We start from the raw sequence: 23,744 nt of genomic DNA, 5'->3' as shown, positions 1-23,744 counted from the left end.
ACTGTTTTATTCTCTATCTGTGTCTCTAAGTCTCTCCCTAGTTCTTTATAAGCATCATTCCTTCTAGCCTTGGAAATTGATGTTGGGGGATATTTCTAGGAAATGAACACCATGAGTCCTGAATAATGATTAACAAGTGCTGATTATTTACTCGGTGCCAGATTGAACTACATAATATATCCTCTGAAGTAATATATCCTACCCCTGTTTCCTTATCCCCAGGGCTGGGGGAGAGAGACAAAAAATCCCTTTAACAATCTTTTTTTTGGGCGCCTGGGTGGCTCAGTGGGTTAAGCCTCTGCCTTTGGCTCAGGTCCTGGGTTGGAGTTCTGCATTGGGCTCTCTGCTTGTCAGGGAGCCTGCTTCTTTCTCTCTCTCTCTGCCTGCCTCTCTGCCTACTTGTGATCTCGCTTTGTCAAATAAATAAATAAAATCTTTTTTAAAAAATCATTTTTTGGGGTAAGATTTTATTCATTCATCTGACAGAGAGCAAGAGAAAGCACAAGCAGGGGGAGCAAGCATAGGAGAGGGAGAAGCAGGCTCCCTGCGGAGCAGAGGGCCCTATATGGGGCTCCATCCCAGGACCCCCGCCAAAGACAGATGCTTAACCGACTGAGCCACCCAGCCTCTCCCCTTTAACAATCTTTCAATGAGCATCTGCTGGGTGCTTATTAAAGGAAATGGAATATGGGAAACCCTAGTACAGTGGCAGAGATTTAAATGAATAAACTTAATTGTGAGTATTCTGAAGTAGCGATTACATCCCAGCAGCCACAGCGTCTTCACAGTGCTTAGCACATCTCACACGCTCATTGAATAATTATTGTTCAGCGAAGACAAGTCTTGGCGCCAAGGTTTGCGGCAGTCGAGGAAAAACCACGTGGCTATATTTACCTTTTAAGATCACGTGATCCCGAGCCCAACCCCGGCATTTCCTTGCCCGCAGGGATTTCAGAATAGGAAATGTGATTGGGTATCTTTTGGACACGTGGTACCCGGTTCCTCCTTTTTTTTCCCCTTACACTTGGGAAAAGCGGCCCAGCCCCCGACCCACCTCCGCACCGTCCAGGCTCTGACCCCGCCCCCTCGCGCGTGGGCGCGAGCCGGCGCAGGCGCAGTGGTTGGTGACGGTTGCTCCAGCCCACGTCAGAGTGAGGTGGCGGCGACGGCTCCTTGCGCGGCTTCCTGGGTCCTCGGTGCGCTGTTCTCCGTGGTCAGAATCCGGCGGGAAGGAAAGAGTGGGCGGGCCGAGTGTGAGAAAAGAGCGAGCTCACGTAGGTATGACGTTGGGGTCCACCTTCCTGCGGTGCGCGTGCCTGTGGGTGTGTCGGCCCCACACGCGCCCCTTCGTCCCCAGCCCCATAACGGTTTCCGGTGGGGAGCTGCTCCAGGGCTCCCATCCCGGAAAGGGACGAGGCGACCGGGAAGCTAGGGTGCGGGGAGCCAAACTGGCGCGAGGAGAGAGGCGAATGGATGTTGGGCGAGCCATGGGCTTCTGCACCTAAAGTCCCCATTTTCGAAGAGGGGAAACAGAATGTGAAGGGATTTGCAGCTCTGACCTCCGGTTGGAATGCTCCCCCTTTTCCCGCCTGGTGCTTGCCTGTTCATCGCTCAGGACCTAGTTGGGGTCACCTCAAGAGGTTTCTTGAGTCTTGTCCTTTTTCGCTCCCAAAGTGCAGTTGCGCAGTCACCTCACCGGGCTTCTATAGATCATTAAAGAAAGGGAGTTCAGAACTGGACGGACTGGCTTTGGTTACTGGCCAGGTCACTCCAGGTGACCTTGAGCTAGTCACATAAAATCTCCAAGCTTCAGGATCTTCATCTTTCAAAAGAAATAATAGTGTGCAGATCATAGGGTTGTGGGAATTAGGTGAGCCAACACCTTGTAAAATGCTTCCTACATTGCTTGTTCTATAGTAAATGTTCCATAAATAACTATTTTCCCAAGGGGAAGGAGAGGCAAGGATACTCTTTATTTTCTTTAGAAAGGCTTTATTCTATCAGGTAAGACTTGGCTTTTGTAATCTTCTGAAAAAACGACAGATACACAAAAAGGAATGTAGCTCTGGAAAAGACCCATGCGAGTCTAGTTGAAGTATTCAGTAGAGGACAGAGTTTTAGCCAAGTGGTTATGGCTGACATTTGCTTACTGTGTGCCAGGCACTGTGCTGGGAGTTTCAGATGCATCCCTACCTTTCTTAATCTTCCTAACAACCCAGTTAGGTAGCTACTGGTATCCTCATCCAAAGAGACTGAAGATTAATCATTTGCCCAAATTCACATAACTAGTAAGTAGCAAGACAGGGATGGAAATCCAGGTCTGTCTATATCCTAAGAGTTTCAATTTGTGCTATATCCCTTTTCTAATAGAGGAAACACACACACACTCACTCTCTCTCCTTTCTTGGACGAGATTAACTCCCCCCTCCCTTTCACAAAGTGGAATTTATCTGTTTAGTGACATAAAGATTAAATAAAAAATCTGGATCTGAGCACCATCTGGAATCCCAAGAAGGATAATATATCTGGAATTAACTATTTCAATTAACTGATAACTAATACCCCATTCCTAGGAGCAGGGTAACCAGTTCATCCTGATTTTAGCACTGAAAGTCCTGCAACCCAGGAAACCCCCTCAGTACTGGGCAATCTGGGACAGTTAGTACCCTACCTAGGAGTGTTGAATTTCCTATTGGTCCTTAATGGATCCTCTCAGGAAAAGTTTGGCATTCACTGGCTGAAGACTGACCCTTACGCATGGCCAAGCATTTCTTACTGGGTTAACTCATCAAGTGAGCTGATAATGTGTTGTGAAATACTTTGCATAGTGTTTGGGATATAGTGTGCTCAATAAATGTTATTATTTAAGGGAGAGCTAAAAGACAGATAATTTATGACAGTATAAAAGAAGGAATATAAGTTAGTGGGAAATTGGTTTTGAGTGTCATGTACTTGTTTGCCTTTGTGACTTCTACTTACTAAAACTGTGATAGCAGAGCAGAGCCATATAAGCAATTGAGGAGGGTCATGCCCAAAGCTACACGCAGCTGGAAGGCTGTAACCGGGGCAGTGACACATTGATGGCGCCCACTAGTCAGTTTGTTATTCCAACAGAGGACACTTATAGTGGGTTAGGAACTGCCATGCTGGTAAAAAGCAAAAGATGTAAAGTGAGGAGATGTGAGATCTTTGCAGAGTTTGTCTTGGGACAAATTTTGGGGGAGGAATTCCACCTCAGGAGGAACTATGAACAAAATGAACATTCCTGAGGTCCTGAAGACTTGGTTTCATGAATCATGCCAGCATTAGGTGGTAGAGCCTGCCTCCCTCCCTGGCAACCTAACCTGCTCTCCAGGGCCTGCTGCAGCTTAACCATTCCTGGTCTCCTTGGCCAGTTGTACTGCTGGCTTCTAATTCAGGCTTCTTTCTAAGCATAAGCCTCAGACAAATAGGAAGCAGTTGTTCAAAAAGAAAAGAACTGGGAGGAAAGTCTTGGATTCTAGTCCTGGCTCTGAAACTATGTTGTATGGCCTTCAGTAAGTCTGGATCTTAGTTTCCCCCAAAATAAAATGAGGGGGATGCATTTAATTTGCTCCCATTCTGTCTCATCTCATGCATGAATCTGTGACATTCTGTGGTAGAGAGTAAGGATGGGGAAATAGCACATTTTCTGTGAGCCACTTGAAGCCAAGAGATTGTCGCCTTAGTACCTTAATATAGTATCTGTAACTGATATAGTAACCCCTGATGAAATTTGGGGATGAGAATAGCTTGAGATCTGAAAGACCCAGATCTGAATACAATTATTGGTACTGACTTTTGGTAACTGAGCAAATCTGATTCAAAGCACCTTAGGATCCTCTGCAAAAAAGCTGAAATGAGATTTACAACAACCGTACACCTCTTCAGAATTAGCGGCTATGGGAAAACATACAGTTGTGCAGATGAAAAGAACTCTGTTGGTTTCAAGATCCTGGATTATCCGTTAACTAAAATTTACTTCCTAGGCAGGTGCAAGATGAACATGTATTCCTTGCCCTAATTTTAGACAAAAGACTAGCTAGAAAAGGCTGTGACTCTTTCATCCGCTTTACTTTTTTATTTTTTTTACTTTGAGATTGTGCTGAAAGCTTTAGCCTTGTACAGGCTTGCTGCCTTACTTGGCAGAAACAAATCAGTTTAAGAGCCCACATGTTTCCTCTCTACAGACCAGGTTCAAGGCAAATGTCTCATTCTGGCAGCTGAAATCCAGCAGAAATCCTCAGAGAACTGTGTCATAAAGCCCATTCTCTTTTAGCTGATTAAAAAAATATAAACCTAAAGCCCACATACCTAAGTGTGCTATTAAAAATATGATTCCTTTATTCCTTCGTTCATAAAAAATTCACTCATACCATTACTCATCTTAAAAAAATATATCAGAATGTTTCAGTTAGAGACACTTAACCATTTGTAATTATAAATGAAGTCATTTTCTTCTCCCCTCACCCCCCACCTCAGTGAGATTCCTGGGTTAGCTAGCACTCCAGAGACTGTTCTGGCCTACATTATTTCCCAAGCTGTTTCTTCCGCCTGGTGAGATAAAAAGCAAGTGAGGGCAGTTTTCCCTACCCAGAGCAGCCACTGCTTTGAAAAATCTTTCTTAAGGGTCAAATCTCATCGGTCACACTCAAACTTGCCCAGTTCAGAGAGGGGCTGGAGAAAGATGTCGGTTTGCTGCCCTCTACAGGCTGCATCCAGTGAGCTTTGATTAGGTAGAGGAAGAAGGGAGGAATCCTTACCACGGATCTGAAAAGAAAGGAAACAAGTTAATGCTGAATAAGCCGAGAGTGAGTGGGGGTAATGGTTGTGAACATCAGCCTACCATTCAAAAAAAACACAGCATCTAGGGCGTGTAAAGATGGCCACCACATCTAGTTAAGTGAAAACAGGATATGATAAAACATGAACAACCTTGATTCGATTTTTGTAAAAAAAGATTTGGTTATACCAGAATGTTAAACTTTGGTTATCTTGGTGATGGGATAATGGGTAATTTGTATTATATTCTTTTTACTTAATTGTGTCATTTTTTTTTAAAGATTTTATTTATTAAAGAGAGAGTGCAGCAGGGGGAGTGGCAGACAGAGTGAGAAATAGACTCCCTGCTGAGAAAGGAGCGGGATGCAGGACTCAAATCCCTGGACCCTAAGACCACAACCGAGCTAAAGGCAGCCACTTAACCAACTGAGCCACCCAGGCATCCCTTATCTGTATCATCTTGATGTTCTACAATAAATATGTAGTATTCTGGTATAAGAACCTAGTTTAGGGGCCCCTGGGTGGCTCAGTGGGTTAAGCCTCCACCTTCAGCTCAGGTCATGATCCCAGGGTCCTAGGATCAAGCCCTGCATCGGGCTCTCTGCTCAGCAGGGAGTCCCGCCTGCCTCTCTGCCTACTTGTGATTTCTGTCTCTGTCAAATAAATAAATAAAATCTTTAAAAAAAAAAAAAAAAGAAGAAGAAGAAGAACCTAGTTTAAAAAAATGTATTAAAAAGCTGGCAGTTGTCGGGGGGGGGGTGCACCCAGGTGGCTCAGATGGCTAAGCATCTGCCTTCAGTTCAGGTCACAATCTCCAGGTCTTGGGATTGAGCCCCACATCTAGCTCCCAGCTTAGCAGGGAGTCTGCTTCTCCCTCTCCCTCTGCCTCTCTGCCTGCTTGTGCTCTCTCTCCCGCCCTCTCAAGTGAATAAATAAAATCTTTTAAAAAGGGGGGGGGTGGTGCCTGGGTGGCTCAGTGGGTTAAAGCCTGTGCCTTTGGCTCAGGCATGATCCCAGGGCCCTGGGATCAAGCCCGGCATTGGACTCTCTGCTTGGCGGGGACCCTGCTTCCTCCTCTCTCTCTACCTGCCTCTCTGCCTACTTGTGATCTCTGTCTGTCAAATAAATAAAGTAAAAATCTTAAAAAAAAAAAAAAAGTGTGTGTTGGGGCGCGTGGGTGGTTCAGTCGGTTGAGCTTCCAGCTATTGATCTGGGCTCAGGTCTTGATCTCAGGCTTGTGGGTTCAAGCCCCATATTGGGGTTGGGGGTTGGAGGCTACTACTTTAAAAAGTTTGTATGCCAAGGGGGCTTCTTTGGGGCCAGTAGTGTTCTGTTCCTTGATCTAGATGCTATATGTCTTCATCAAGCTGTCTACTTATAATACATGCTCTTCTCTGTATGTATAGTATACTTCAGTTAAAATCGTTTTTGTAAAGTGCTTACATAGGAACGCTCATTCATTGGTGGGAACGCAAAATGGGGCAGCCAGTTTGGAAGGCAGTTGGCAGCTGCATACAAAACTAAACATTTATCATACGATTCAGCAATCTTGCTTCTTGGTATTTACCCGAATGAGTTGAAAACTTATACCCAGCAACTTAATTCATAATTGCCAAACACTTGGAAACAACCAAGATGTCAGTAGGTGAATGATAAATACTGTGTAAGTGCCCAGGGCAAAGGGGCATGTTGGATTCTCTGTACTTTCTGCTCAACTTGGCTGTGAACCTAAAACTACTCCAAAAATTAAAGTCTTCTTTTTCCTTTTAATGATTTTATTTATTTGTGGGGCGCCTGGGTGGCTCAGTGGGTTAAGCCTCTGCCTTCGGCTCAGGTCATGATCTCAGAGTCCTGGGATCGAGCCCCGCATCGGGCTCTCTGCTCAGCAGGGAGCCTGCTTCCCCCCTCTCTCTGCCTGCCTCTCTGCCTACTTGTGATCTCTCTCTCTCTCTGTCAAATAAATAAATAAAATCTTAAAAAAAAGATTTTATTTATTTGTGAAAGAGAGCAAGAGCACGCAAGCAGGGGGAGTGGCAGGCAGAGAGAGACGCGGACTCCTCGCTGAGCAAGAAGCCCAACAAGGGATTCAATCCGAGGACCCCCCAGGATCATGACCCAAGCCAAAGGCAGCTTTTTTTTTTTTTTTTTTTTAAAGATTTTATTTATTTGTCAGAGAGAGAGAGGGAGAGCGAGCGAGCACAGGCAGACAGAATGGCAGGCAGAGGCAGAGGGAGAAGCAGGCTCCCTGACGAGCAAGGAGCCCGATGTGGGACTCGATCCCAGGACGCTGGGATCATGACCTGAGCCGAAGGCAGCTGCTTAACCAACTGAGCCACCCAGGCGTCCCCAAAGGCAGCTTCTTAACCTACTGAGCCACCCAGGCGTCCCAAAGTCTTTTTTTTTTAAGTGATTGTACTTCTCTAGCAATATTGAAGTGTACAGATTAAATGAGTAAACTGTATGGTTTGTGAACTATATCTCAACAAAGCTTAAGTGGTTGTACTCATAGATTAAAATGGATATGAAGTACATGCTACAATATGGATGAATCTTTAAACTGTTATGCCACATGGAGAAGCCAGACACAAAAGGCCACAGATTATATGAAATGTCGAGAACAGGCTGAAATAGATTAGATGTTGCCAGGGACTGGGGAATGGTGGTGGGGTTGGGAATGGGGAGTGACTGCTAATGGGTACAGTGTTTCTTCTTGGGATGATGATATTCTGGAATTAGACAGTGGGGAGTAATGTACAACTTTGTGAATGTACTGTAAGACAACTTCGAAAGAGTGAACTTTATGGTACATGAATTATGTCTCAATAAAGCTGTTATCTTTTTAAAACGGGGGAAAGAAAGCAATGGCAGATTTTGAAATTATCTGGGTGGCTCAGTCAGTTAAGCATCCAACTCTTGATTTCAGCTCAGGTCATGATCTCGGAGCTGTGAGATTGAGCCCTTCCTCTGCTGGAGCTGGGCGTAGAGCCTGCTTAAGATTCTCTCTCCCTCTAATTAAGTAATTAGATGGATTAGATAGAAACAGATAGCACATACACAGAACTAAAAATCATAGTCTTTCAAACACTATAGCTCAATGCACATTAAAACAATTAGTTTTAATTAAGGGGCGCACAGGGGGCTCAGTTGGTTCAGCGACCAACTCTTGATTTTGGCTCAGGTCAGGATCTCAGGGCCAAGGGACTGAACTGGGAGTGGGGCTCCACCCACGCTCAGTGGAGAGTCTGCTTTTCTCTCTCTCCTCCTCCCTTTGCCCCCCACCCTGGCTCATACTTTTTCTCTCTCTAAAATAAGTAAATAAGGGCGCCTGGGTGGCTCAGTGGGTTAAGCCTCTGCCTTCAGCTTGGGTCATGATCTCAGGGTCCTGGGATCGGGTTCTCTGCTCAGTGGGGAGCCTGCTTCCCCCCCTCTTCTCTACCTGCCTCTCTGCCTACTTGTGATCTCTGTCTGTCAAATGAATAAATAAAATCTTAAAAAAAAAAAAAGCCTAGGGGCACCTGGGTGGCTCAGTGGGTTAAAGCCTTCAGCTCAGGTCATGATCTCAGGGTTCTGGGATCGAGCTCCGCATCGGGCTCTCTGCTCAGCAGGAAGCCTGCTTCCTCCTCTCTCTCTGTCTGCCTCTCTGTCTACTTGTAATTTCTGTCTGTCAAATAAATAAATAAAATCTTAAAAAAAAAAAGCCTAGAACTTTCTGTATTTTGTTAGTGCTCTCAGTTGAATGGGAACTAGAAACTGTTATCTAAGAAAGCATTTACCTTTAATAGCAGGATTACAGTGAAAGTCTGTTTCTGGCTCAGGAGCATCAGGCTCTGGTCAATGTGGGTCTATCAAAGGCAGCAACTCTCCACAGGGAGAATCCAGTTTCAGACATGCCAAGTCGTCCGACCGTGTGGGCCCAATGTTAAGTATCGCGATTGGAAGCTTCTTCTCTCGGGCAGTGAGGATAAACCTGTAGCCGGAGTACACCTTACAACAAGAAGACACAGGTGAGAACTCTCGATGCAGGAAGAAATAAACCAAATAGGGATCCTCTCCGGAGATCTCCATCCCAAGTCAGATACCTGCAAGGACGATCCCACCACCAAGAGGGAGTCGGCTTCTTTTACACGCCTGCGCACAAAGTCAACCTTGTCAGGGTTCACCGTGTCCCCGAAGAAAACGACGTCTGGTTTCAGGGGACCTCCACATCGAGCGCAGGACGGGACCTGAAAGCTCTGCACCTGCTCCTCTGTGAGAAAGACGTCGCCATCAGGAGCCAGGCCATGGGCCTCAGCACTCCAGGTGGGGTTCAGGGCTTCAAAACGCTCCTGCAACGCTCTGCGGGTAATCTTTTCACCGCAGTCCAAGCAAAGGACCCTGAAACCAAAGAAGCTGACTCAATGGTTGGTTCCGAGAAGGAAGGAAGCTGCCAAAGATGTCTCATCTCCAACCATTTTTAAGTCCTCCAACAGCGCTTGCCATTCCCAACATGGAATCTTTTCTCCATGTTAGGAATACCTTCTCATGACCTCTAAGTACCACCATTTCTCACTTTCCTTCTACTGCCAACCCACAGAACAAGGAGTGTACATCTGTTTTCCTTACTTAGACTCCTTGCTTACCCTGTTGGCTCATTTTTATATCCTTAGCACAACTGCAGATGACTTCCTTAGTGCCCACACCCATGCTTTTCCCTACCCTCTCTCTCCTCCTCTGGGGTGATGGTCGCTGTCTATCACAGTCTCTTTAAAAAACACTCTTCCTCCTGGTGTCTTTACCCAGTGTCTTCTGTTTCTCACCCCCCCTTTTTTTTTTTTAGATTTTATTTATTTATTTGACAGAGAGATCGTAAGTAGGCAGAGAGGCAGGCAGAGAGAGAGGGGGAAGCAGGCTCCCTGCTGAGCAGAGCCTGATGCGGAGCTCAATCCCAGGACCCTGAGATCATGACCTGAGCCAAAGGCAGAGGCTTAACCCACTGAACTACCCAGGCACCCCTTCTCTTTCTCCTCTTACGTCTCTAATCATGAGCTCCACGAGAGCAAGAACATTGAGTCCTTTGACCACTGTGCTATGCCCACCACTAGAACGGTGCCTACAGACAGTGGGCATTCCCTAAATAGCTGCTAAAAGAAAAAACAAAAGGCGGTTTAGTTGGTTTCTTCTCTACTCCTCAATCTTCCAGCCAGTTTTCTTCTACCTTCTCCACTCTGGGGACTCTCCATTTTCACTGCCACGATGCCTCTGTGCTGACGATCCTCTCCCCGTACAGGACTCCACTCCTGGCCTCTCTCCCAAACTCCAAGTCATCTTGACTGTCCTGTCCAGCTTACCTCTGTCTTCACCCACCCTTCCCCAACTTCTCCAGCACTGTCCTTTCTCCAGTTACTTGGGCGGGAACCCTTGGAAAAACTTGTTACTCATTTTGCTCCTTTTTATCTAGTCAGCCTTCAGATTATGTTGATTATTTTACTTAAAAGGCCCCCTATGAGGGGCACCTGGCTGGCTCAGTTGGTGGAGCATGTGATTCTTGGTCTCAGGGTTCTGAGTTCAAGCCCCACCTTGGGTACAGAGATTATGTAAAAAAATACAATCTTTAAAAAAAAAAAAAAAAAGGGGTGCCTGGATGATGTAGTCAGTTTAGCATCTGACTCTTGGTTTCGGCTCGGGTCATGATCTCAGGGTTGTGATATCAAGCACCATGTTGGGCTCCACGCTCAGGAGGAAGTCTGCTTGAGATTTTCTCCCTCTCCCGCCCCCAACTTGTGTGCACACACACACACTCCCTCAAATAAATAAATAAATCTTTAAAAAACAACTAAAGGCCCCCTATGAAATGACAAGAAGTCTTGGATTTGTTTTAAAACATTTTAAGAGACAAGGAGAGAGAGGGTAAAGTAGACATGATAAAATCTTTATATCTGAGTGATGGTACATGGGAGTTCATTATGCTACTTTCCTTTTAGGGACATTTGAAATTTTTATCATGCAAAGAAAGTTTTAATGGACTCATGGCCATCATTAGCTCTCGAGTTCCCCTGATACTACCTGGTTACAGGTCCCTTGGGCTGACCTCCCTGAGTCACTCTTTCTAATTCTGTGTGGCTTTCCTCAAATGCTATTTTTATCATACTGCTTTCTTGCTCAGAAACCACTAATATTCCCCTTTGGTCTCTCACGACAGACCCAAATTGCACTGCACTATTTTCAGACGCACCCATGATTTGAGTCTAGCCTTCCCAGACAATCTGATTTCATAGTAACTCTCCACATAGGCCAAGCCAGACTCCTCTGGGCTCTGCAAGTCCTCTTCATTTAGAAAGCCCTCTCCCTTCTTTTGCCTAGTTAGAACTGAGCTAGGCTTAAGCCCCATCTTTCCCATAAAAGCATGACCAGTTACTCCAAGCTTTCCTAAATGTTTCTCTGAACTTACAAAACATGCCTATCAAGGACCACATAATTTAACAATTGTGTGGAGTTATTTGTTAAACATGTTATTTTTGGTTCCTTCCCCCCTCCCCAAAAAGATCACAAAGTTCTCGTATATAAAGTAGACCATGTTTTATACGTTGGCTTTGACTCCTCCCTACCACCAAGTAGCACATGACATGTTGTGGGCGCCCAATAAATATTTTATGATTGGCAAGATCTCTGGGGCTTAAAAATAAGGAAATGGTTTCCAATTAGCTTCAAGTTATTGCCAGGGCTACATGTCTTCCTTCCATCAGTATTTACTGGGTTCTGACTATATGCCAGGCTGTATTGTGTTCTGTGTGTCTAGGCACCAGAGATCTACTGGCTTATAGCCTATGTTGTTGGCACTTTGCTCATAGTCCCCGCAAGACACCCTATAGGCCACTTGCACACAGTTCCCCTGTAAGTAACTTCCTGCATCTCTCTTAGGGTGTTCACTGGCCAAGGAAGCCTCCTCCAGAGTTGAAGAGTCAGTGTTAGGGACTTAATTCCCCTAAACTGACCCACAACCAATGAGGGATGGGACATGATGGACAAATGCCCCAGCTTCCTTGACTTTCAGTGAGACAATTCTGAAGCATGCTCTTGACAGAGGGTTCCTCAAAGGATTGAGGCTCAGTTCCCCAAAGCAGCAACCCATTCCTTAATTTGCCCTTTTCTTGGCTTTTCTTGCCTACCCTGTTTCATTTCCCCACTGAGTCTGTTCCTCTGTGAGTTTGCTGGGATCGACTCCAAAATAAACAGTTTGCTCCAAATCCTTTTCTCAAAGCCTAATGAAAACCACAGCGATCAAGATAGCCAAGGTCTCTGCTCTTATGGAGCACACATTGCTGCATTCAAACTATTTGGAACTTCCTGCACCTGTGCATGCATCCGTGGAGTTCTGTCAGGCGCTGACTCCCTGCTTTCGTGTGCAAGGCATCCACATTTTGGGTCACCAACCAGTACAGCTTTCCAAGTCTCTCCCAATTGCTCAAAGCCCAATGTGCAGGGTTAGGCTGGAGGGAGGAGAACCGAGGCCAGCCTACAAAGTTTCTCGCCCAGTACCGCTGGCGGATTGGAGCACTCCGTAGAAAATCCCCGTGCTGAATGGGTTTCTTGTCAGTGCGGGCGTAGAGTCCCACCTTTTCTGACCTGTAGTCTGGGATCCCCGACTCGGTGGAGATTCCTGCCCCGGTCATCACTAGGAGTCTCTTGGAAAGAGTGATGAAGCGCTGTAACTCTTTGACCTTCTCAGGGTCCAGAGGAGGACTTGGTGGCACAAATAACCCAACAGACCCATGTGAGCACTGCCGGCTGACGTTCACCATCCAGCGGCTTTTTGCTGCCCTGAAAGTCAACCCAAAACTCATCCTCATTCTAGAGAGAAAAAAACCTGATGTGAGAAACCGGGTTTTAAAAAAGAAAAGCGGGCGCCTGGGTGGCTCAGTTGGTTAAGCAACTGCCTTCGGCTCAGGTCATGATCCTGGAGTCCCAGGATCAAGTCCCACATCGGGCTCCTTGCTCGGCGGGGAGTCTGCTTCTCCTGCTGACCTCTCTACTCTCATGCTCTCTTTCTCTCTCAAATAAATAAATAAAATCTTTTAAAAAAATAAAATTAAAATAAAAAATAAATAAATAAAAAGAAAAGCAACCAAAAAACCCAAAACAAACAAACAAAAACAACTACAAAAACTGAAGCAACCATCAACCAATGAATGAATAAACAAAATGGGGCATATCTATTCAATGAAATGTTATTTACCTATAAGCATCAAGTTCTTTTTTTTTTTTTAAGATTTTATTTATTTATTTGACAGGGAGAGAGCGAGCACAAGCAGGGGGAGCAGTGGGCAGAGGGAGAGGGAGAAGCAGGCTCTGTGATATGCATGGAGCCCAAAACGGGACTCGATCCCAGGTTCCTGGGATCATGATCTGGGCCAAAGGCCAAGGCTTAACTGACTGAACCACCCAGGCACCCCACGCATGAAGTTCTGATATATGTTACAACATGGATAAACATTAAAAACATTATGCTAAGTATAAGAAGTCAGCCAAAAAGGACAAATACCGAACGATTCCATTTATATAACTTGTCCAAAATACACAAATATATAGAGACAGTAAGTAAATTAGTAGTTGCCAGGGACTAGAAGGAAGAATGTATCAGAACCTTAGTATTTCGGGGCACCTGGGTGGCTAAATGGGTTAAAGACTCTGCCTTCAGCTCAGGTCACGATCCTAGGGTCCTGGGGATCGAACCCCACATCCAGGCTCTCTGCTCAGCAAGAAGCCTGCTCCCCCTGCCCACCCACCCCACCCCCCGCCGTCTCTGCCTACCTCTCTGCCTACTTGTGATCTCTGTCAAATAAATAAATAAATAAATAAAATGATTTAGAAATAAATTTCTTATAAGGGGTTCCTTAGTGCCTCAGTTAAGCATCTGCCTTTGGCTCAGATCATGATCCCAGCGTCCTGGGATGGAGCTGTGGGTTGGACTCACTGCTTAGCAGGGGAATCCGTTTCTCCCTCTCCCTCTGCCCCTGCTCATGTGCTCGCTCTCTCGCTCGCTCGCTTATCGTCTTTGTCAAGTAGATAAAAATCTTTTTTAAAAAATTTCTTATAGATTTCAAAATATTAATGGCCTACTCCCAATATATTTTTTAAATCCCTTAATAGCTCATTGTTATTCCATCTAGACTACATCTAAAGAGTCTCCATTGGAGGACTACCTTTATAATTTGTTACTAACATCCCTTGGGAGACCGTGTGTTCCATAAACCTACTTCCCATTTTCTAAATAAGTATTTCTTCACAAACTAAAGAGCACATTTCAGAGGTGCCTGGGTGGCTCAGTCGTTGGGCGTCTGCCTTCCACTCCAGTCATGATCTCAAGGTCATGGGATCGAGCCCCACCTCCGCTCCCTGCTCAGCAAGAAGCCTGCTTTCCCTCTCCCACTCCCCCTGCTGTGTTCCTCCTCTCGCTGTCCCTCTCTCTGTTAAAAAAAAAATAATAACAAAGAGTGCACCTGAATTCTAGTTTGCTAGGTGTTGAAGTCGTAGCTCAGACATTTCAGACTTAGCTTTTTATGGCTTTTTATTTATTAATGTAACTAAGCACATGCACATCTTTTATTCTCTCTCTCCCATATTCTATTAGTTTACCCTCAATCGCAAACACCGCTCGCTAGTGGGACACAGCAGAATAGTGAGGTCTGGCACGACATTCTACCCCAACTTTCTAGCTGTAAAAACAAGGTTTTAACATATTATTTAACATAATGCAGAAATTCTCTAGTGATCGCACCCCGTATGTAAACATTATCTTTTTTTTTTTTTTAAGATTTTATTTATTTATTTGTCAGAGAGAGAGAGAGAGAGCGCGCTCGAGAGTGAGCACAAGCAGAGGCAGAGGGAGAAGCAGGCTCCCTGGTGAGCAAGAAGCCCGATGTGGGACTCGATCCCAAGACGCTGGAATCATGACCTGAGCCGAAGGCAGCGGCTTAACCCACTGAGCCACCCAGGCGTCCCTGTAAACATTATCTTATGCCTGGCTTTTCAGATCCAGGTTCAGGACCCTGATTTCTCTAGACATTCCACAGCAACACGTGAACGGCTAAACAAATCTGGTCTGGATTCCTGAGACCAAAGGGCTGGGGAAACCCCTCTGAAAACACGCTCTATTAGAACCGCAGCTCCCTGCCAGGTTCCACCAAAGGACAAAGAGTTAATACAGTACCCCTTACAACAAACCCCTTCAAGAAACCCGAAGCTCACCCAGAACACACTCACCTCTCACAGCTTAAACGACACTTTACGACTGACTATGCAACTGACTGGCTACTTTTGCATTTGGGGAAATGTAGTTCATGAAGAGGAAATGCTGCATAAAAACTACAAGTCCCACAATCCTCTGGGCTTCACAGTTAAGAGGCCCAGATTGTCTAGTAGCGCCACCTGTCTGCGGTTCAGGGTCAGAGGTTTTGAACCTTGGAGATGGGCCGCGGTCTTCTAAAATAACACAGTGTCCCTTTGATAGAAATGGTTCGAGTTTCCACACCGGAGTGCTAAGGGCAAAATAATACATCCAAACAGCACTAAGTTAGGAATTCCTTCTTAAGATAGAAGCTTTACGGGCGCCTGGGTGGCTCAGTCCTTAAGTTTCTGCCTTTGTCTCAGGTCATGATCCCAGGTCCTGGAATCCAGCCCCGCAGGGGCTCCCTGCTTAGCCGGAAGCCTGCTTTTCCCTCTCCCACTCTCCCTGCTTGTGTTCCCTCTCTTGCTGTCTCATTCTCTCTCTCAAATAAATAAATAAATAAAATCTTTTAAAAAATAGAAACTTTAATAATGGATCTAGACTAGACTCATACTCAACTTTAGTGATTATGATCCTTTGCACTCACCATGAGGAAATCAAGTTTCCACCTTGCAGCAGTTTGTGAACAAATATCTGAAAAACTGGTGTTTTTGGAGTTTATATGAACAACTAACTCCACACATAATATACAGGGAATCGTGTGTTTGCCCACTTGGCTTCTCCAATTTTATTTCTCCTTCTTTGTTTTTATTAAATTAACCAACACAATGCCTAGGTCTCACTTACAGATATTCTGATTTAATTGGTCTGGGGAGATGCCTGGGCATCAATCAGTTTACAAAGTTCCCAGTTGTTTCTAATATGTAACCAAAGAGAACCTTTGTTTTCTAGCCTCACCTAAATAAGTTATCAATTTGTGTTGAGAACATAATCAAAGGCCAGCTAACCTGGACCTTGAAGATCACCTAAGGAACAACTTCACCCATTTTAAGATAAACTGAAGCCCAGAAGAGTATTCTAGAAGTTGGAGTCAAAGTTTGACTCCTGATCCTCTCACTGAATGTGTGGAGGTAAATATTGGTAAAGTCACCCAGGTTAGTGTTTGAGGGTAGGACCTCCAGCAACAGCTCAGATAGGTCACCCTGCTGGGATAATCACCTGACATGACAGCCTTTTGTGCCCTAGTTAACCTGACCACACTGGCTGAAAGAAAGGCCCAAAATATAGACTGGAAATTTTTACTAAGTCAAAAAAATTGTAATCAGCAACATTTTCTGCATTTCTGGGTATTTGACCAAAACCTATTGAAATGGCAAAACACTGACATTCCCCCAGCCACATTTTATTATGAAAAATTTCCAACCCATATTGTTTTCTCAGTTTGCGAAGTGGAATGAGCATCATTTATTGCGAGACTGCCTGATACAGGGCGATTGTGCTCTTAGGCCCCAAAGATGCTCATGTTCCAGGGATAAATTAGCTGACTTTTCAATTTTTCTTAGTGCTGGAAAGTCATCCGTGGAGAATGAAGTCACCCAAGGCAGCTGGTGAAACACACAATTTCACCACACCAGGAATTTAATGACTAAGTCTTTGATTGGATCAAAGTAAAATAATCTAAAATTAATCAAGTTGTTAATCTCCCCCCACCCCTGCTAATTTTTCTTACCTTATGAAAAAAAAATTAACTACACATCGCCATCAAACAGGACTTTTAAAAATGTCATTTTTGCATCTAGGTGATGACTGTGTTCACTGAAACAACACTCTGAACATTTCATGTTTGAAATTTTTTTTTTTAAGATTTTATTTTTAGAGGTGGTAAGCACCCAACGCTTGATCTCAGCTCAGATTCTTGATCTCAGGGTTGTAAGTTCAAGTCCTGTGTTGGGCTACATGCTGGGCATGGTGCCTACTTTAAAAAAAAAAAAAAAAGATTTAATTTTTAAGTGACCTCTACATCCAAAGTGGGGCTCAAACTTAAAACCCCAAGGTCAAGAGTCTCATGCTCTAGCGACTGGGCCCACCAGGAACCTCTCATGTTTGAAAAAAAAATTTTTTTAAGATTTTATTTATTTATTTGACAGGCAGAGATCACAAGTAGGCAGAGAGAGAGAGAGAGAGGTGGAAGCAGACTCCCTGCTGAGCAGAGAACTCTATGGGGGGCTTGATCCTAGGACCCTGGGATCATGACCTGAGCCAAAGGCAGAGGCTTTAACCCACTGAGCCACCCAGGTGCCCCGAAAAAAATTTTTTTTTGAATTTTATTTATTTGTTTGACAGACAGAGATCACAAGTAGGCAGAGAGGCAGGCAGTGAGAGAGAGAGAGAGAGAGAGAGGAAGGAAAGCCGACTCCCTGCTGAACAGAGGGCCCAATGCGGGACTTGATCCCAGAACCCTGGGATCATTACCTGAGCTGAAGGCAGAGGCTTTAATCCACTGAGCCACCAGGCACCCCTGAAATTTTTTATAATAAAATGTTGGGGAGCACCTGGGTGGCTCAGTCAGTTAAGCATCTGCCTTCTGCTGGGGTCATGATCTCAGGGTCTTAAATCTTTGTGTCAGGCTCTCTGCTCAGCGGGGAGTCTGCTTCTCCCTCGCCCTCTGCCCCTCCCCTCCTCATGCTCTCAATCTTTCTCACAAAGAAATAACATTTTTGTAAATAAATAAAAATTTTTAAAATACAATAAAATGTTAGGAAAAACGTCACTTTCTTGGAGACAGCTTTTTACATCTTAATGGGTAGCAAAAAGTAAAAGTATGTTGGAGAATATAGTTCAGGGAAGAAAGAAGTTCAGATATAAGTTTCTGACAGCTTTCCACTTGCCAAAGAAAACAGGCAGTGGGAGCGAAAATTACTTCAAACTTTGTAAACTGTGAACATTTCTTTCTTTTTTTTTTTTTTTAAGATTTTATTTATTTATTTGACAGAGAGAGAGAGAGATCACCAGTAGGCAGAGAGGCAGGCAGAGAGAGAGAGAGAGAGAGGAGGAAGCAGGCTCCCCGATGAGCAGAGAGCCCAATTTGGGGGTTCTATCCCAGGACCTGAGATCATGACCTGAGCCTAAGGCAGAGGCTTAACCCACTGAGCCACCCAGGTGCCCCTAAACTGTGAACATTTCTATAAAAATAGCCTTCTTCAGCCTCTTCTCTCTGAATTAAGGTGTCCAACAAAAAACCTTTTGGCATTAGGGACGCCTCAGGGGCTCAGTGGGTTAAGCCACTGCCTTCAGCTCAGGTCATAATCCTAGGGTCCTGGAATCAAGTCCTGCATTGGGCTCCTTGCTCAGCCGGGAGCCTGCTTCTCTCTTTGCCTCTGCCTGCCACTCTACCTGCTTGTGCACGCACTCTCTCTCTGTGACAAATAAATAAATAAAAATCTTAAAAAAAAAAACACCTTTTGGTATTAAAAAAGAATTAACCCCCGCAAAATTACCATATGACCCAGAATTTCCACTTCCAACTATACACAGAAAAGAGTTGAAAACAAGGACTCAAACCGATACTAGTATGGCTCTGTTTGTAGGAGGATTATTCACAATGCCAAAAAGTAGAAGCAATGCAGATTCATAGAATAATGGATGGGTAATAAAATTCCAAACAATGGAATACTAATCAGACGTAAAGAGGAATGAAATTCTGATATATACTACAACATGGATAGACCTTAAAACATTATCCTATGAGGGCGCCTGAGTGGCTCAGCGGGTTAAAGCCTCTGCCTTCGGCTCAGGTCATGATCCCAGGATCCTGGCATCGAGCCCCACATCGGGCTCTCTGCTCAGCGGGGAGCCTGCTTCCTCCTCTCTCTCTGCCTGCCTCTCTGCCTACTTGTGATCTCTGTCAAATAAATAAATAAAATCTTAAAAAAAAAAAAAAAAACACTATCCTATGAAATAAGCCAGACAGGCGTCTGTCTGGCTCTGTGGGAAGAACATGCAACTTTTGATCTATTGTGGTGAGTTCAAACCCCACGCTGGGTGTAGAGATTACTTAAACTTAAAAAAAGTAAGTAAACTTAAAAAGTAAACTTAAGTAAGTAAACTTTTAAAAAAGTAAACTTAAAAAAAAAAAAAATAGCCAGGGGCACCTGGGTTGCTCAGTTGGTTAAGTGTCTGCCTTCGGCTCTGGGATAGAGCCCCATATGGGGCTCTCTACTCAGCTAGGAGCTTGCTTTTCCCTCTCCCTCGCCCCGCTCCCAGCCCCTGTCTTGTGCTCTCTCGTGGGCGCTATCTCAAATAAATAAATGAATAAATTCTTAAAAAAAAAAAAAAAAAAGCCAGACACAAAAAATAAAATATTGGGACGCCTGGGTGGCTCGGTTGGTTAAGCAGCTGCCTTCGGCTCAGGTCATGATCCCAGGGTCCTGGGATCGAGTCCACATCGGGCTCCTTGCTCGGCAGGGAGCCTGCTTCTCCCTCTGCCTCTGCCTGCCACTCTGTCTGCCTGTGCTCCCACGCGCTCTCTCTCTCTCTAACAAATAAATAAAATCATTAAAATAAATAAATAAATAAATAAATAAAATATTGTATGGTTCTGCCTATATGAGATACTTAGAGGAATCAAATTTGTAGAGACAGAAAGTAGAATAGAAGTTGCCAGGGGCTGAGATAGGAAGGAATGGGTAGGGGAGTTAGTGTTTAATGGGTACAGAGTTTCAATTTGGGGTGATGGAAAAGTTTGTGAAAGGTGGAGAAGTAGTTGCAAAGAATAAACGTACTTAATGCTACTGAACTGTATACTCAAAAATGGTTAAAATGGTGAATTTTATTTTATAAGTAGTTTCTTCCAATTTATGAAAAAAACTATCTTGGAGATAATAGTACGCGGTGAATCGGTAGCCAAGTGAACACACGCTGACACAGCCCATTTTTCATCGGCCCCAATTCACTCTATGAATGAGGCTATTAGCATGTTCCCTCCCATAATGCTTTGCTTCATTCTCCATCAAAACTTAGTTAAGTGAAATCAAGAAATAAATCCTTAGAAATAGCTTATGCATTTTCGAGGGATCTTTATACGGTTGTATAATTTTCAATAAAATAATAGCTGATGGTTTTTCTATGAGACTCAAACTCGCATTTCTGTAATAGGAACCTTGCCTATTGGGGGTAATGATTAGGGGGCGTTGCTTTTTAGCTTTGCGCAGTGGCAGTATCGTAGCCAATGAGGTTTATCCGAGGCGCGATTATTGCTAATTGAAAACTTTTCCCAATACCCCGCCGTGACGACTTGAAATATAGTCGGCATTGGCAATTTTTGACAGTCTCTACGGAGACTGATATATGTTGGTTTAACAATAGTGTTTTTATTCGCTGGTTTTATCGACTTTGTTAAGAAGACCGTGTTGGGCGCTAGTTATGGGATGGGGTATGATTATTGTCACTTTGTGTTTAAATCCAGTAGCAACGTAGGTTGGTGGGGGGTGTTTTGTCTTGTTTTTGGGTTAATATTTTGGTTTTTGTTCCTGTAACGTTCGAGATTGCACAAATATTTCCTGAGGCCTTTGCCCATCTGGTCCTCTGCAGGACCCACGCTCCGCCTGCAGTCACTCGTCTTTTTCTGGTTCACTCGTTTTCCCAGCTTTCAAAATCGCCGCTCAGGTTTTTTAACTCAAAATTCAGGTCTAACCTGGTCATCTCTGTGATGTCATGAGGATTTGCATAAGATTACCCAGCATCCCCTGCGAATGCATTCTCAATTCCAAAATCTGAGTGTTCGACCCGAGATGATCCAACAACCACAAGCCTCCCGCGCAGACGGACCTTAACTATAACTGCTGGAAGCCGAACGCATCAGATCCACGAACTCGCTGGCAGTAACTCACCCTCACTGATAAGATAGTTGTCATCCGTGGGGGAGCAGGGTGGGTGCTATAGATTTTTAGCTTTGCGCAGTGGCAGTATCGTAGCCAATGAGGTTTATCCGAGGCGCGATTATTGCTAATTGAAAACTTTTCCCAATACCCCGCCATGACGACTTGAAATATAGTCGGCATTGGCAATTTTTGACAGTCTCTACGGAGACTGAATATATTTGTTTTCAAAAAGTAGTGTGAGGGTAGTCATGTAATTTGGTAATCTTTTACTTGTTTAGTTCATCACTATCTCAAGTTACTTTATGTAGGATTTATTACAATTTTAGAAGAATGCTTTTGTTGCAAGCTGAGGGAGGTGAAAGTCTGCTTTCTTCATTGGCTTTTTTCAGAAAGTCGGAGACTTGTAAAAATAGGAATGTGCAGTGTTTTCATCCAAGTGTGTGTTTTTTTTTTTAAAGGATTATTTATTTGACAGATCACAAGTAGGGGGAGAGGGGGGGGGGGGTGCAGACTCCCTGCTGAGCAGAGAGCCCCATGTGGGGCTCCATTCCAGGACCCTGAGATCATGACCCGAGCTAAAAGCAGAGACTTAACCCACTGAGCCACCTAGGCATTTCTCAACCAAATGCTTTTTAAAGCAACTAGTAGGCCAACAGAAGGTATAGCTGTGTTTGGAACCAAGTGCCCTTACATCTAGGGGTGTACTGGATTCCACAACACCAGCTACCTCTAGTCTTGTCCTGTGTTAGGAAGGCCAGGGGCGTCCCTGGACAAAAGCCTTCGGGAGTCCTACCCTTGCGCATGGCAGATCCAACTGGACATGGGTGGGCCACCGTGACCCATCAAACACTTGATGTGTGGCCCAGGGGAAAACCACCCCCGCGGTAAATTAGACCCAGTCCCTGCTTTAAGGAGCTCACAGTCTTGAGACCACAAGTAAGCAAACGAACAGATAAACTCGGAAATTACAGATGATTCCAGTGCTATGAAGAACAGAAGCAGGGAGATGTGATGGAACCATCCAGAAGACCAGCCAAGTTCCGACAGCAGCCACTGAGTACTTTCTGTGTACCGGACTACACAAAAAGTACGTAATACGCTTCATTTCATTTAGTTCTCACAGAAACCACTCTCCCATTCCTTTTTTTTTTTTTTTTAACAAACAGCTCTATTGAGTTATAATTGACATTCAATAAACCACACATACTCAAAGCACACAATTTTATAAGTTTTGAGACAATGTACACCCATGACATCATTACTGCCGTCCAGATAGTGAACACATTCATCACTGCCCCCAAATTTCTGGTGTTCCTTTTTAATCCATCCCCACCTCCCATCTCTTCCCACTCCCTTGTGTCACTATAATTTGCATTTTCCAGAGTTCTACATAAATGGAATCATAGGGTATGTAAATTTTTCAGATTGACTTTTTCACCAAACCTAATGTCCTTGAGGTCCATCCAGGTTATTGGGTTAATCCATAATTCATTCCTTTCACTGAGTAGCAGCATTCCGTTGATGGAAGTATGAGTTTGTTCAAGCTTTCACCCATTGAAGGACACGTGGGTTGCTGTCTGACCAGTAAAGCTCCTAAGAACATTCCTGTACAAGTTTTGGTGAGGAAGGCCCCCTGGCTGGCTCAGTCAGTAGAACATGTGATTCTGGATCTTGGGGTCATGAGTTCAAGCCCATAGGAGCATAGGGCTTCCTAAAGAAGAAGAAGGAAAAGAACAAATCCAAGTTCTGTGTGAGCATACATTTTTAATTCTCTGGGGCCATATGGGAAATTACATGTTTAGTTTTGTAACGAATTGCCAGATTATTTTCCAGAGTAGCTGCATCATTTTACTTTCCATGTGCAGTCTTTTAAAATCTAGACAAGCGGGGCGCCTGGGTGTCTCAGTGGGTTAAGTCTCTGCCTTCAGCTCAGATCATGATCTCAGGGTCCTAGGATCGAGCCCCACGTTGGGCTCTCTGCTCGGCGGGGAGCCTGCTTCCTCCTCTCTCTCTGCCTGCCTCTGCCTACTGATCTCTCTCTGTCTGTAAAATAAATAAATAAAATCTTAAAAAATAGAATAAAATAGGGGCGTCTGGGTGGCTCAGTGGGTTAAAGCCTCTGCCTTCTGCTCGGGTCATGATCCCAGGGTCCTGAAATCGAGCCCCGTGTCAGGCTCTCTGCTCCACGGGGAGCCTGCTTCCTCCCCTCTCTCTCTCTGCCTGCATCTCTGCCTACTTGTGATCTCTCTCTCTGTGTCAAATAAATAAAATCTTAAAAATAAGTAAATAAATAAATAAATAAATAAAATCTAGACAAGCCTCCCAGCCTTTCCTCTTTCCTTTATGACATTGATTTTTTTTTTTTTTTTTGGAAGAGCCCAAGACAGGTATCTTGCAGAAGTCCCACATTCTGACTTCATCTGATGGTGTCCCAGGGAGGTGTTGACAAACATATTCCTTTGTCACCCTGTATTTCCTATAACCAGGACTTCCCAGCTTGATTAGATTCTAGAGAAGTTGAAGGGCGTCTCTGTGAACTTTGCACTGCATCTTCCACTGTCAGTGAAGCTGAATTTAAGCACCTGGTTAAGGTAACTGCTCTGTCTCTACTATAAAAGTAATCAGTAATCTGTGGAATGAACACTTGCCATAGAAACAATTTGAGACTAAAAGCCCTTTGCTTTCCATGACCACCTTCTTTTTTTTTTTTTTTAAAGATTTTATTTATTTGACAGAGAGAGATCACAAGTAGGTAGATAGGCAGGCAGAGAGAGAGAGGGGAGAAAGCAGGCTCCCTGCCAAGCAGAGAGCCCGATGCGGGACTTGATCCCAGGACCCTGAGATCATGACCTGAGCCGAAG

General features: G+C 44.5%; 1 protein-coding gene across 1 annotated transcript; it reads right to left on the bottom strand.

Moving 5' to 3' along the window:
* Window positions 1-1,975: 1,975 nt before the first annotated feature.
* Window positions 1,976-15,063, bottom strand: LOC111156525 (sirtuin 4). Its single transcript, XM_022517478.1, has 5 exons — window positions 15,040-15,063; window positions 12,130-12,627; window positions 8,880-9,174; window positions 8,574-8,784; window positions 1,976-4,788 (listed from the first exon to the last, which is right to left on the bottom strand). Exons 2-4 carry the CDS (start codon window positions 12,624-12,626, stop codon window positions 8,632-8,634), a joined length of 945 nt encoding a protein of 314 aa, XP_022373186.1. The 5' UTR covers window position 12,627; window positions 15,040-15,063; the 3' UTR covers window positions 1,976-4,788; window positions 8,574-8,631.
* Window positions 15,064-23,744: the final 8,681 nt, after the last annotated feature.

Source organism: Enhydra lutris, unplaced genomic scaffold (genome assembly GCF_002288905.1).
Source record: "Enhydra lutris kenyoni isolate GAN:26980312 unplaced genomic scaffold, ASM228890v2 scaffoldscaffold46, whole genome shotgun sequence".
NCBI classification, from domain to species: Eukaryota; Metazoa; Chordata; class Mammalia; order Carnivora; family Mustelidae; genus Enhydra; species Enhydra lutris.
Note: the sequence above shows the minus strand (reverse complement) of the source record. Positions and strands in the feature narration are given on the sequence as shown.